Consider the following 13,737-nt stretch of genomic DNA (forward strand, 5'->3'; position numbering starts at 1 on the left):
CTATGTCACCTTTTTTTTTCTTTTTGTCATACACAGGTACATACAATTACACTTGTACTATTCTTTTTATTTTTACTTATTTATTTATTGAGACAGAGTCTCGCTCTGTCGCCCAGGCTGGAGTGCAGTGGCACGATCTTGGCTCCCTGCAACCTCCGCCTCCCGGGTTCATGTGACTCTCCTGCCTCAGCCTCCCAAGTAGCTAGGAATACAGGTGTGTGTCACCATGTCCTGCTAACTTTTTGTATTTTTAGTAGAGATGGGGTTTCACCATATTGGCCAGGCTGGTCTCTAACTCCTGACCTCAAGCAATCCGCCTGCCTTGGCCTCCCAAATTGTTGGGATTACAGGCATGAGCCACTGCGCCCGGCCTAAATGGATTTTCAACCTACAATGTTTCCTTTTTTTTTTTGAGACAGGGTCTCATTGTTATCCAAGCTGAAGTGCAGTGGCGTGATCAATGCTCACTGAAGCCTCCACCTCCCCAGCTTAATTGATTCTCCTGCCTTAGCCTCCTGAGTAGCCAGCTGGGACTACAAGCACCTGTCACTATGGCCGGCTAATTTTTGTATTTTTTGTAGAGATACATTGCCCAGGCTGGTCTTGAACTCCTGGGCTCAAGCAATCTGCCTACCTTGGCCTCCCAAGGTGCTGGGATTATGGGCTTCAGCCACTGCGCCTGACCAACTTATGATATTTTCAGTTTACAATGGGCAATGGGTTTATCAGGTTTATCTAACCCCAGTGTAAATCAGGGAGCATCTATGTCATCAGGCTGGGCGCGGTGGCTCATGCCTGTAATCCCAACACTTTGGGAGGCCGAGGCGGGTGGATCACCCGAGGTCAGGAGTTCGAGACAAGCCTGGCCAACACGGAAACCCCGTCTCTACTAAAAATACAAAAAATTAGCTGGGCATGGTAGTGCATGCCTGTAGTCCCAGCTACTCAGGAGGCTGAGGCAGAATCGCTTGAACTCAGGAGGCAGAGGTTGCAGTGAGCCAAGATCGTGCCACTGCACTCCAGCCCGGGTGACAAAAGCGAAACTCCATCTCAAACAAAACAAAACAAAACAAAACAAAACAACATCATCAGATGGTAGGTAGTCACCATTGCCTGCAGAAGGCTCAGAGATAGGCCTGTTCATTGTGAAAAAGAGGACTAGGGAATGTCAAGCTTCAAGACAAGCCAGCACTCATCCGAGGCTCTCTCCTTGATGGGAAGCCATGAAGGACAAGGCTTCACTGTAATGAACCCATCCGAGGACAGGCCTGGTGCACACAGGCACCCTGCTCCCGTCAACACCCACAGGATTCTGTGATCCTCACACAGGTGCAACCACACTTAAATTCACTTGTGCACACTCGATGCACTTTTACTGAGGGACTTCTGAGTGGGTCTCAAAAGACAATGTTGGTGGGGTGTGATGGCTTATGCCTGCAATCCCAGCACTTTGGGAGGCTGAGGCGGGCAAATAACTTGAGGTCAGGAGTTCAAGACCATCCTGGCTAACATGGCGAAACCCTGTCTCTACTAAAAATACAAAACATTAGCCAGGCATGGTGCTGTGTGCCTGTAATCCCAGTTACTCGGGAGGCTGAGGCAGGAGAATCCCTTGAACCCAAGAGGTGGAGGTTGCAGCGAGCCGAGATCACGCCACTGCACTCCAGCCTGGGTGAAAGAGCGTGACTCCACCTCAAAAAAAAAAAAAAAAAAAAAGCCAGTGTTGAGCACCCCCAATATTACTCCAGGACTCAAGTCAATCCACATTCTCACTGCTTAGGGCCCATGCTCTTGGACCACCACCAAGACCTTGTCTTGTCCTGCACCGAGCAACCTCCGCGTCACCCTGCTCCACCTGCTCCATGAAGCCGCACCCTCCAGAGAGGACCCTTCCCCTTTCCACCCTTCGCAGACCACTCAGTGAGCTACCCTGCACCTGACCCCTTCTGTCCAAGTCATCACAGTATTCCCAGAGCTGGAACAGTCAATGCCTGGCACATCGTGGCCACTCAACATGTTGAATCAATGGTTACAAATACATGAATGTACTTGTTGAATAAATGGTTATAAATAAATGAATGAATGATCCCCCCCTTCCCATACTCCATCTGTCTTCCCGAGCTCCCTGGCTCCAAGACAGGTCCCTTGTTCTCCTGGCTTCTGACACACCCCAGTATCTTAGCCCTGCCTCTGGCCCTCTAAACATGCCATCCCACACCCAGCCTCAAAGCTCCAGGCCTTAGGACTTAACTTTTCCAAGCAGGGCAAGTTACAGACCCATTCCCAAGTAGGTTCAAGTCACCAGGCCCGGTGCCACTTCATCAGGCCCAGCCACAACACCAAAGCCCCAGAATGCAGAGTGCAATGTCTGCCTCAGTCCTGGCTCCCTTCTCCTCCCTGCTCCCATCCACTCCCAGCTTCCAGGACTCAGGGTCAGCCCTGTTCCTGGACCTCTTCGGAAACCCTCCACGGCCACGCCCCTAGACTGGCTCCCTTGGTCACTGAACCTACCCCAGGCTTCAGGCCCATCTTCACCCAAGTCACGGCCCCAGTACACAGCAAAGTAGCCATGCCCTTGATTCTCAACCCTACCCACTGGTGCCTCCTTTTTGCAAGGCTGACCCTTTTGGGGTCGTAAACCCAAAGGCTCCAGGTCCCAGCCAATGCCTTGGGAGGCTCAGCCCCTTCTCCTGGTCACCACAGCCCTTTGGTACCCTCAAGTCCAGTCCCTTTCCTGGTCCCACCCTAGACAAGCCAAGTCTCACTCAGCGCCCCTAAGGTTCCAAGTGTCCTCAGCGCTTCTGGGGCACTTGGTTTCCAGCCCAAGTAACCTAGTCTAGGCCTGAGTCCCACCCAGCCCACCTTTTACAGGACGGCTCCTCCTGTGGCCACACCCCTCCAGTAGGCCTGCCCCAGCACTGGGCTCCACCCCCAAGGTGCCAGGCTGTTTCCGGGTCCACCCACCTCTCATGGCTCCGCCCACTTCTCCAGCCCCACCCCACAACCCACCCGCCCATGGGGTAGGCGGGCCCCAGGCACCTCCAGCTGAGATGTGGCTCCAGGGGCTGGCCGGGTACATGAAGGCGGCGTTCTGGATCTGGTCATTGATGTCCTCGTCCTCGTTGAAAGGGAAGGTGCCACTGAGGCTGACGTACATGATCACGCCCACTGACCACATGTCCAGCGAGCGGTTGTAGCCCTGGTTGAGCAGCACCTCCGGCGCCAGGTAGGCCGGCGTGCCCACCACTGAGCGGCGGAACGACTTCTCGCCGATAATGCGAGCAAAGCCAAAGTCACACAGCTTCACCTGCAGAGGGCAAGGGATGGAGGCTCCACCAGGTGATGGAGCTGCACCCGCCCCAGCATCCCCACCACGCCACCCTCCATGGTATGCCAGAGAAAGCTGGATGCTGGTTTGAATCCAGGCTCCTCGGCTCACTAGCTGAGCAACCCTGGGCAGGTGACTTCCCCCCTCTGTGCCTCAGTTTCCCCATCTATAGGAAGAAGAGCAGAAGAGCACCTATCTCAGAGGACTGCCATGATGGTTAGTGAATTAAACTATCCAAAGCCCACAGGACAATATTTGGCATTCAGTTGGTGCATAATACATGCTAGCTGCTGCTATACCTCTGCCACCTCCAATGGGTCGCTGTTTCCTCTTTTGAATAATGCAGATTTTAAAAAATAGCCTCAAAATATACATGATTGGGGCGTGGTGGCTCATGCCTGCAATCTCAGCACTTTGGGAGGCCAAGGAAGATGGATCATTTGAGGTCAGGAGTTCGAGACCAGCCTGGCCAACACGATGAAACCCCATCTCTACTAAAAATACAAAAATTAGCACACGCCTGCGGTCCCAGCTACTCAGGAGGCTGAGGCAGGAGAATCGCCTGAACCTGGGAGGCAGAGGTTGCAGTGAGCCAAGATCGCGCCACTGCACTCCAGCCTGGGTGGCACAGCGAGACTCCGTCTCAAAAAACAAACAAAAAAAACATGAAACATAATGGAGATCTTAACAGTCCCTACCTTAAAGGGTGCTTGTTTAGACTGAAAGAGAAATATATGCAACGTGTTAGGAGCAGTGTCTAGCACAGAATGAGCCTCGATGATCTCAGGTCAAGGACCTGATTTCTCCAGGCCTTGATTTTGTCATCTGTATTGGGGGGTTGTTGATAGCAGCCTCCTCTCAGGCTTTCCTGGGGATTAGGTAGGAGTGGGTGCTGACTGCGGTAGCCGGCAGACAGTATAGTGTATGCCTACCTTTCCTTCATTGTTTTATTTTTTTTGAGACGGAGTCTCGCTCTGTCGCCCAGGCTGGAGTGCAGTAGCGTGATCTTGGCTCACTGCAACCTCTGCCTCCTGGGTTCAAGCAATTCTCCTGCCTCAGCCTCCTGAATAGCTGGGATCACAGGGACCCGCCACCATGCCTGGCTAATTTTTGTATTTTTAGTAGAGACAACATTTCGCCACATCAGCCAGGCTGGTCCCAAACTCCTGACCTCAGGTGTTCCTCCTGACTCAGCCTCCCAAAGTGCTGGGATTACAGGCATGAGACACCACACCCGGCCCCTTTCCCTCTTTGTTAATGGCTGCAGTCTAAGGTCATGGACAGGCTTTGGAGCCAGCAAGACCTGGGTTCAAGGTCTTGCTCTGCTGCCTACCTCTCAGCCTTGGTTCCCAGCTCTGTTCATGTACTGTCCCTTCCCTGTTCAAAACCCTTCCTTGGCTCACTGTTGCTTGCAGGATAGAGCCCCAAATCCTTGAAGCCTGAAGCCTCTGTCACCTTTGAAACCAGCCACGCCCCAACCCCTGAGCTGAATCTCAATGTGACAGCCACCCTTTCCTGAGGTACTCTGCCCTTTCTACAGATCTTATAGCTCTTTCTCTTTTCCAAGATCTATGCTTTCCTATGGATCTTTTTTTAAATTTTTATTTTATTATTATTTTTTTGAGACGAGTCTTGGTCTGTTGTCCAGGCTGGAGTGCAGTGGTGTGATCTCGGCTCACCGCAACCTCCACCCTCCTGGGTTCAAGCAATTCTCCTGCCTCAGCCTCCTGAGAACCCGGGATTACAGGTTCCCGCCACCATGCCCAGCTAATTTTTGTATTTTTAGTAGAGACGGGGTTTCGCCATGTTAGCCAGACTGGTATCCAACTCCAGACCTCAAGTGATCTGCCCGCCTCAGCCTCCCAAAGTGCTGGGATTACAGGCATGAGCCGCTGCGCCCAACCAGAAAACTTTTAAATATGTTTGGAACAACTTGGGCATGTCAATCTATTTCCCCAACTGTTATACACACCAGATTTTGAAGACATAGTATGAAAAACAAGCAGAATATTTCATTGAGTTTTGTTTCTTTTAAAAAAGACAGGGTCTTGCCCTGTCACCCCAGCTGGAGTGCAGTGGCACAATCATAGCTCACTTCAGACTTGAACTCCTGGTCTCAAGCCGTCTTCCCATCTTGGCCTCCCAAAGTGCTGGGATTATAGGCATGAGCCACCTCCCCTGGCCTTAATAATTTTTATGTTGACTACATGTTGAATAAAGTGCTGTATGTTGGGATAAACTATATATATATATATTTGTTTTGTTTTGTTTTGTTTTTGAGACAGAGTCTCGCTCTCTTGCTCTGTCACCCAGGCTGGAGTGCAGTGGCGTGATCTCGGCTAACTGCAAGCTCCGCCTCCTGGGTTCACACCATTCTCCTAACTCAGCCTCCCAAGTAGCTGGGACTACAGGCACACACCACCACGCCCGGCTAATTTTTTTGTTTTTTTAGTAGAGAAGGGGTTTCACTGTGTTAGCCAGGATGGTCTCGATCTCCTGACCTCGTGATCCACCCGCCTCGGCCTCCCAAAGTGCTGGGATTACAGGCGTGAGCCACTGTACCCAGTCTTTTTTTTTTTTTTTTTTTTTTTTAAGAGACAGATCTCACTCTGTTATTCAGGCTGGAGTGCAGTGGCACAATCATAGCTCACTGCAGCCACCAACTCCTGGGCTCAAGCAATCCTCCCATCTCAGCCTCCTAAGCAGCTAGGACTATAGGCACACGCCACCATTCCCGGCTATTTTTTTTTTCATTTTTTGTATAGATGAGGTCTCGCTATGTTGCCCAGGCTGGTCTCAAACTCTTGGGCTCAAATGATCCTCCTGCCTCAGCCTCTCAAAATGCTGATTACAGGCAAGAGCCACTGTGCCTCGCCCCCACATCTTGATTAGTATAATCCCCTTCCCCACCCCCACCCCAGCCATCAGTGTTGCCTGGATTTCCCCAAATCAGGAGGGGACATAACTGACCTGAGGAAATGGGTCTGCTGATGCCAGCAACACGTTTTCTGGTTTCAAGTCGCAGTGGACAATGTTCTTGAAGTGAAGGTGTCTCAAAGCCACCAGGATCTGAGGGGAGCAGATGGGGCCAGTAAGAAAGGTAGACAGGTACTCAGCCAAATCCCAACCTCAGCAGCCAGCCCTCCAAACCCATCCATACCTTTTTTTTTTTTTTTTTGAGACAGAGTCTCGCTCTGTAGCCCAGGCTGGAAGTGCAGTGGCATGATCTCAGCTCACTGCAACCCCCCCACCTCCTGGGTTCAAGTGATTCTCCTGCCTCAGCCTCCCAAGTAGCTGGGACTGCAGGCATGCACCACCACACCCAGCTAATTTTTTTTTTTCTTTTTGAGGCGGAGTCTCACTCTGCCGCCTGGGCTGGAGTGCAGTGGCATGATCTCGGCTCACTGCAACCTCTACCTCCAGGGCTCAAGTGATTCTCCTGCCTCAGCCTCCCAAGTAGCTGGGATTACAGGCGCTGGCCACTATGCCCAGCTAATTTTTTATATTTTTAGTAGAGATGGGGTTTCACCATGTTGGCCAGGCTGGCCTCAAACTCCTGACCTCGTGATTCCCCCACCTCGGCCTCCCAAAGTGCTGGGATTACAGGCGTGAGCCACCGGGCCCAGACTTGCCCTGATAATTTTTTTTTTTATTTTTAGTAGAGACAGGGTTTCACCATGTTGACCAGGCTGGTATCAAACTCCTGGCCTCAAGTGATCCACCCACCTCGGCCTCCCAAAATGCTGGGATTACAGGCGTGAGTGAGCCACTGCGCCTGGCCCCATCCATGCCTTCCTACACACCCCTGCAGACACCTCAGCCAGGGAAACAGGAGGCACTGGAGCACCAAAGAATCTCAGAATCATAGAACCATTTACACCTGAGAGACAAGAGTTAAATGTAAACTAGAAAGTCTGGGCTAGATGAGAGGGGCTGTGAAGATCCCAAGATCTTCTAGCATGTGGTAAACTCCTGAATGCTACTCACAGAGCAGGCAGTTCCAAGATCCAACTATGTGATTCTATTTTTTTTTTTTTTTTTTTTTTGAGACAGAGTCTTGCTCTGTCACTCAGGCCGGAGCACAGAGGCGGGATCACAGCTCACTGCACCTCGACCTCCCAGGCTAAATCCATCCTCCCACCTCAACCTCCCTAGTAACTGGGATTATAGGCACACACCATCACACCTGACTAATTTTTGTATTTGTAGAGACAGTGTCTCACCATGTTGCCCAGGCTGGTCTCAAACTCCTGCACTCAAGTGATCCACCCACCTCAGCCTCCCAAAGTGCTCGGATAACAGGCGTGAGCCACCCCACCTCACCCATTTTTTTTTTTTTAAGAGATGGAGTCTCCCTCTGTCACCCAGGCTGAAGTGCAGTATCATTCACTACAGCCTCAAACTCCTGGGGTTAAGTGATCCTCCAGCCTCAGTCTCCCAAATAGCTGGGACTACAGGCATGTGCCACCGCCACCATGTCGGGCTTTGATTCCTGTTTTTTTTTTTTTTTTTTTTTTTGAGAAGGCCTCCTGATCCTCCTGCCTCAGCCTCCTGAGCAGCTGGGATTACAGGCACACACCACCATGCCCGGCTAATTTTTGTATTTTTAGTAGAGACGGGGTTTCACCATGTTGGTCAGGCTGGTCTTAAACTCCTGACCTCGTGATCCACCAACCTTGGCCTCCCAAAGTGCTGGGATTATAGGCGTGAGCCACTGTGCCCAGCCTGATTCCATTTTTTAAAAAAATATTTTTCATCCTTACAAAAAACTTTGGCTGGGCATGGTGACTCATGCCTGTAATCTCAGCACTTTGGAAGGCTGAGGCAGGTGGATCACCTGAGGTCAGGAGTTAGACACCATCCTGGCCAACATAGCAAAACCCTGCCTCTATTAAAAATACAAAAATTAGCTGGGCGTGGTGGTGGGCGCCTGTAGTCCCAGCTACTCGGGAGGCTGAGGCAGGAAAATCGCTTGAACTGGAGAGGTGGAGGTTGCAGTGAGTCGACATCGCGCCATTGCACTCCAGCCTGGGCGACAGAGCGAGATGCCATCTCGGAAAAATAAAAGAGTACCGACCTTACAGTTTGCTATAAGGTTTAAAGCATATCTAAAGATGCATGTAAAACGCTTAGGATAGCTAACCACTGTATGTTAGCTGTTACTGTTGTTATTAGTTATTATTTTTGTGATGGCTTGTTGGTAAATATATTTGTGTGTGTCTCTTAAATAAAGCTTCTCCTGCTGTATCTGTTCTATGATAAGGTGAGCTGATTGAAAAAAAAAAGTTACCATTTGTAACCATTCATCTGTGAGAATCATATTTCTTGATTCTCTGTAACTCAAAATGCCAAGTACACCAGAAGCGTAGAGTGTTGTACGACTGCAATTATTATCTGTCTCGGAGTTTAAATACTTGTGTATCTGTCTCAGAGTTTAAATACTTGTGTTTATTCCGATTGTTTTCTTTTTTAAAAAAATTTTTTTGTAGAGATGGCATCTCGCTATGTTGCCCAGGCTGGTCTTAAACTTCTGGCCTCAAATGAGGCCCCACCTCAGCTACCCAAACCTTGAGATAATAGGCACAACCCACCATGCCTGACCAACCTCCTCATTCTACAGACTGGGAGACCAAGCTGGAAAGATGCAAGTGTTGTATATGTCATCTCCAGATTGTTTTTTTGAGATGGAGTCTCACTCTGTTGCCCACGCTGTAGTGCAACGGCATGACCTCGGCTCACCACAAATTCCGCCTCCCAGGTTCAAGCAATTCTTGTGCCTCAGCCTCCCCAGTAGCTGGGATTACAGGTGAATGCCACCACACCTGGCTAATTTTTGTATTATTAGTAAAGATGGGATTTCACCATGTTGGCCAGGCTGGTCTCAAAACTCCTGACTTCAGGTGATCCATCTGCCTTGGCCTCCCCAAGTTCTAGGATGACAGGCGTGAGCCACCTCACCCTGCCCATTTCCAGATTTTGTCAGTTGATTTTCTCCCAGTTCATGTGAACAAAGAGGGCAGGTTAGGCTGGGCACGGTGGCTCACGCCTGTAATCCCAGCACTTTGGGAGGCTGAGGCGGGCAGATCACGAGATCAAAAGTTCAAGACCAGCCTGATCGACATGGTGAAACTCCATCTCTACTAGAAATACAAAAATCAGCCAGGAATGGTGGCGTGTGCCTGTGTTCCCAGCTACTCAGGAGGCTGAGGCAGGAGAATCATTTGAACCTGGGAGGCAGAGGTTGCAGTGAGCTGAGATAGCACCACTGCACTCCAGCCTGGGCAACAGAGCGAGACTCCATCTCAAAAAAAAAACATTGGCCGGATATGGTGGCTCACACCTGTAATCCCAGCATTTTGGGAGGCCGAGGCGGGTGGATCACAAGGTCAGAAGTTCAAGACTAGCCTGGCCAACATAGTGAAACCCCGTCTCTACTAAAAATACAAAAATTAGTCCAGTGTGCTGGGACGCACCTGTAGTCCCAGCTACTCAGGAGGCTGAGGTGGGACAATCGTTTGAACCTGGGAGGCGGAGGTTGCAGTGAGCTGAGACTGTACTATTGCACTCCAGCCTGGGTGACAGAGTGAGACTTCGTCTCAAAAAAAAAAAAAAAAAAAAAAAAAAAAAGAAAGAGGGCAGGTTGGAAGCTAGATAGATCCAGACTCAAATCTTGGCTGGAAAGCTACTTGGCTGTGACCTCGGGAGAGACTGCTATCTCCCTGAGCCTCAGTTTCCTCATCTATACAATGGGGTTTATAACAATACCTACCTCCTAGGATGGTGGTGAGGCCTACATAAGCTCAGGAGGTAAAGGGCTTACCACAGGGCTTAGGTGTGGGGCAGGCAAGAGCCCAGAAAGCAGAAATCTGCAGAGAGAGAGAGAGAGAGAGAGAAAGAAGAGCGAGCAGGCAAAAAGAGAGGAAGAGATGAAGGCCAGAAAGAGAAACCCCCTCAGCTGCTGAAAGCAGCCACCTGTGAGAACCATGATTCCTTTCCACACCTGAAGTCTGGATGTGGCCGGGCACGATGGCTCATGCCTGTAATCCCAGCACTTCAGGAGGCTGAAGCAGGCAGATGACTTGAGGTCAGGAGTTTGAGACTGGCCTGGGCAACATGATGAAACCCCATCTCTACTAAAATTACAAAAATTAGCCAGGCATGGTGGCACACACCTATAATCCCAGCTACTCGGGAGGCTGAGGTAGGAGAATCGCCTGAACCCAGGAGGCAGAGGGTGCGGTGACCGAGATCGTGTCACTGCGCTCCAGCCTGGGCAACAAAGCGAGACTCTGTCTCAAAAATACATAAATAATAAAGTCTGGATGAGGGTGCATCAGTGGGTTTCTGTCCCCACCCCATAAGCCAGCCTGACAAACACAGGCACACTGCCTGAGAGGATAAGGGTGCTGGGCCAGGGTAAAGGGAACACAGCAACGATGGCTCTGAGACCCACAGAGATGTCTCAGAAGGCGGCAAGGCACCCACCAGAGGGAAGCCTTTCTAGGAAGGATGTGAAACACAGAAACCACAAAAGGGGATATTTAACATCGTAAAAGTTCCACTCTATGGCCAGCTGGACGCAGTGGCTCATGCCTGTAACCCAGAACTTTGGGAGGCTGCAGCAAGAGGACCACTTAAGCCCAGGAGTTCGAGACCCAACATGGCAAGACCCTGCCTCTACAAAAACATAAAAAAACATTAGCCAGGTGTAATGGCTCATGCCTGTGGTTCCAGCTAACTCAGGAGACTGAGATGGAAGGATCGCTCGAGCCCAGGAGTTCAAGACCAGCCTGGGCAACACGGCGAGACCTTGTCTCTACAAAAACGTTAAAAAAAAAAAAAAAAAAAATTAGCTGGACGTGGTGGCTCATGCCTGTGGTTCCAGTTAACTCAGGAGGCTGAGATAGGAGAATCGCTTCAGCCTAGGAGTTTGAGGCTGCAGTGAACTATGATTACACCACTGCACTCCAGCCTGGGTGACAGAATGAGACCCTGTCTCAAAAAAAAAATAAAATAGGCCGGGCGCGGTGGCTCACGCCTGTAATCCCAGCACTTTGGGAGGCCGAGGTGGGTGGATCACGAGGTCAGGAGATCGAGACCATCCTGGTTAACACAGTGAGAGACCCTGTCTCTACTGAAAATACAAAAAATTAGCCGGGCGTGGTGGTGGGCACCTGTAGTCCCAGCTACTTGGGAGGCTGAGGTAGGAGAATGGTGTGAACCTAGGAGGCGGAGCTTGCAGTGAGCCGAGATGGTGCCACTGCACTCCAGCCTGGGCAATAGAGCAGGACTCCGTCTCAAAAAAAAAAAAATAAAATAAAATAAATAAAACCCTATGGCAAATAAAAACTAAATATAAAATAAAGAGGCAAACACTGGGATAAAACCATTGAACAATGTAAGTGATAAGAATCTACTCTGCACCTCCACCAAAAAAAAATAAATGCAGAACAGAGGCCGGGCACAGTGGCTCATGCCTGTAATCCCAGAACTTTGCGAGGCTGAGGCCGAGTCAGGAGGATCACTTGAGCCCAGGAGTTGAAGACCAGCCTGGGCAACATAGCAAGTCTTTATAAAAATGTCTTTATAAAAATTAGCCGGGTGTGATGGCTGATGCCTGTTGTCTCAGCTACTCAGGAGGCTGAGGCAGGAGAATCGCTTGAACCCGGGAGGTCAAGGCTGCAGTGAGCCATGATTGTACCACTGCACTCCAGCTTGGGTGACGGAGCGAGACCCTGTCTCAAAAAAACAAACAAAAAGCACAGGCACACAAGGAAAATCTGTTTGAATATAACACAAATGAGTTTGACATCACTAGTTAAAAGCAAAGAATCCTAGGTTCAAATCCCACCAGCTATGTGACCCTGGACAAGATATTTGATGTCTCTGACCCTCAGTTTCTTCAACCATAAAAGGGGACTGATAATAATAGCACCTGCTGCACAGGTTACTATGAAGATTAAATGAGTTTGAAGAGTGCTTGGCACATAGTAAGTGCTCAATAAATGTTAGTGACCACATTATTTATCATCACCATTATCAGCCTCCCTTGTCCTAGCCCTGCTCACCTGAGCGATCACTGTCTAAGAATGGGGCTGTATTGGTCATCCCTGTGTCCTCAACACTGCCCAGCAAGGGACCAAGCACAGAGCAGGGACTAGGGAGTGTTTGTTGACCAACTGAATGAATGAATGAGAGAAAAAGGGCTGCTTGCCCCTTTTTTCTATTGTTTGGTTTTGAGACAGGGTCTCACTCTGTCACCCAGGCTGGAGTGCAGTGGCACGGTCATAGCTCACTGCAGCCTCAACCACCTAGGTTCAAGAGAGCCTCTCCACTCCCTTCCTCCCAAGCAGCTAGGACTACAGACATGTGCTACCAGGCACCACATCCAGCTAGGTTTTCTATTTTTTTTTTTTTCTTTTTGTAGAGGTGGGATCTCACTATGTCGCCTAGGCTGGTCTCCAACTCCTGGCTTCAAGCGATCCTCTTGCCTTGGCCTCCCAAAGCGCTGGGATTACGGGCATGAGCCAGACTGTTTTTGAGATGGGCTCTTGCTATGTTGCTCAGGCTGGCTCAAACTCCTGGGCTCAAGCAATCCTCTGGCCTTAGCTTCCTGAGTAGCTGGGATTACAGGTGTACCCCACCATGCCTGACTCCCCTTTTTTCTAGATGAGTCAAGTCAGGTCCAGGGAGCCTGACTGATCATTTATTTTTTATAATAAAAATAGCTATCATTACCGCTAGTCTATTTTTTTTCTAGTATTATGATTACTCTTTATTATTATTATTATTTTTTTTTTTGAGACGAAGTTTCACTCTTGTCCCCCAGGCTGGAGTACAATGGCACGATCTCAGCTCACTGTAACCTCCGCCTTCTGGGCTCAAGGGATTCTCCTGCCTCAGCCTCCCGAGTAGCTATGATTACAGGTGCCTGCCACCACACTCAGCTAATTTTTGTATTTTTAGTAGAGACAGGGTTTCACCATGTTGGCCAGGCTGGTCTCAAACTCCTGACCTCAGGTGATCCACCCGCCTTGGCCTCCCAAAGTGTTGGGATTACAGGCGTGAGCCACCGCGCCTGGCATACTCTTTATTATTTTTAATTGTTATTGTCACTATTATTTTTCTTTTTTCTTTCTTTCTTTTTAGAGGCGGGGTCTCGCTATGTTGCCCAGGCTGGAGTGCAATGCCTCTTCACAGATGTGATCCCACTACTGATCAGCACGAGAGCTTTGACCTGCTCCATTTCCAACCCGGGCTGCTTTGCAACCTGGTGGTCCCCCACTCCTGGGAGGTCACCACATGGATGCCAAACTTAATGAGGACACCTGATCAGCACAGAACTCCTGGGATCAAGTGATCCTCCTGCCTCAGCCTCCTGAGTAGCTGAGACCACAGACACGTGCTAC

At 49.9% G+C, this 13,737-nt stretch overlaps 1 protein-coding gene and 1 long non-coding RNA gene across 7 annotated transcripts in view; one reads left to right on the forward strand and one right to left on the reverse strand.

The window, feature by feature from the left end:
- The window catches only part of LOC109024142 (uncharacterized), a 15,122-nt gene extending 13,028 nt beyond the window's left edge, over nucleotides 1–2,094 (forward strand). For all 4 annotated transcript variants that reach the window (XR_002003586.3, XR_008673869.2, XR_002003587.4 and 1 more), the window contains one exon: nucleotides 1,781–2,094. This is a non-coding gene — a long non-coding RNA (uncharacterized lncRNA). The remainder of the gene's footprint in view (nucleotides 1–1,780) is intronic.
- Nucleotides 1–13,737, reverse strand: part of PRKD2 (protein kinase D2) — a 42,849-nt gene that overhangs the window by 1,054 nt on the left and 28,058 nt on the right. For all 3 annotated transcript variants that reach the window (XM_019015023.4, XM_019015021.4, XM_055369814.2), the window contains 2 exons: nucleotides 6,299–6,397; nucleotides 3,040–3,307 (listed from right to left, as the gene is read on the reverse strand). In XM_019015023.4, coding sequence (XP_018870568.2) covers nucleotides 3,040–3,307; nucleotides 6,299–6,397 — 367 coding nt within the window. The remainder of the gene's footprint in view (nucleotides 1–3,039; nucleotides 3,308–6,298; nucleotides 6,398–13,737) is intronic.

The sequence above is a fragment of the Gorilla gorilla genome, chromosome 20 (genome assembly GCF_029281585.2).
Source record: "Gorilla gorilla gorilla isolate KB3781 chromosome 20, NHGRI_mGorGor1-v2.1_pri, whole genome shotgun sequence".
NCBI lineage: Eukaryota > Metazoa > Chordata > Mammalia > Primates > Hominidae > Gorilla > Gorilla gorilla.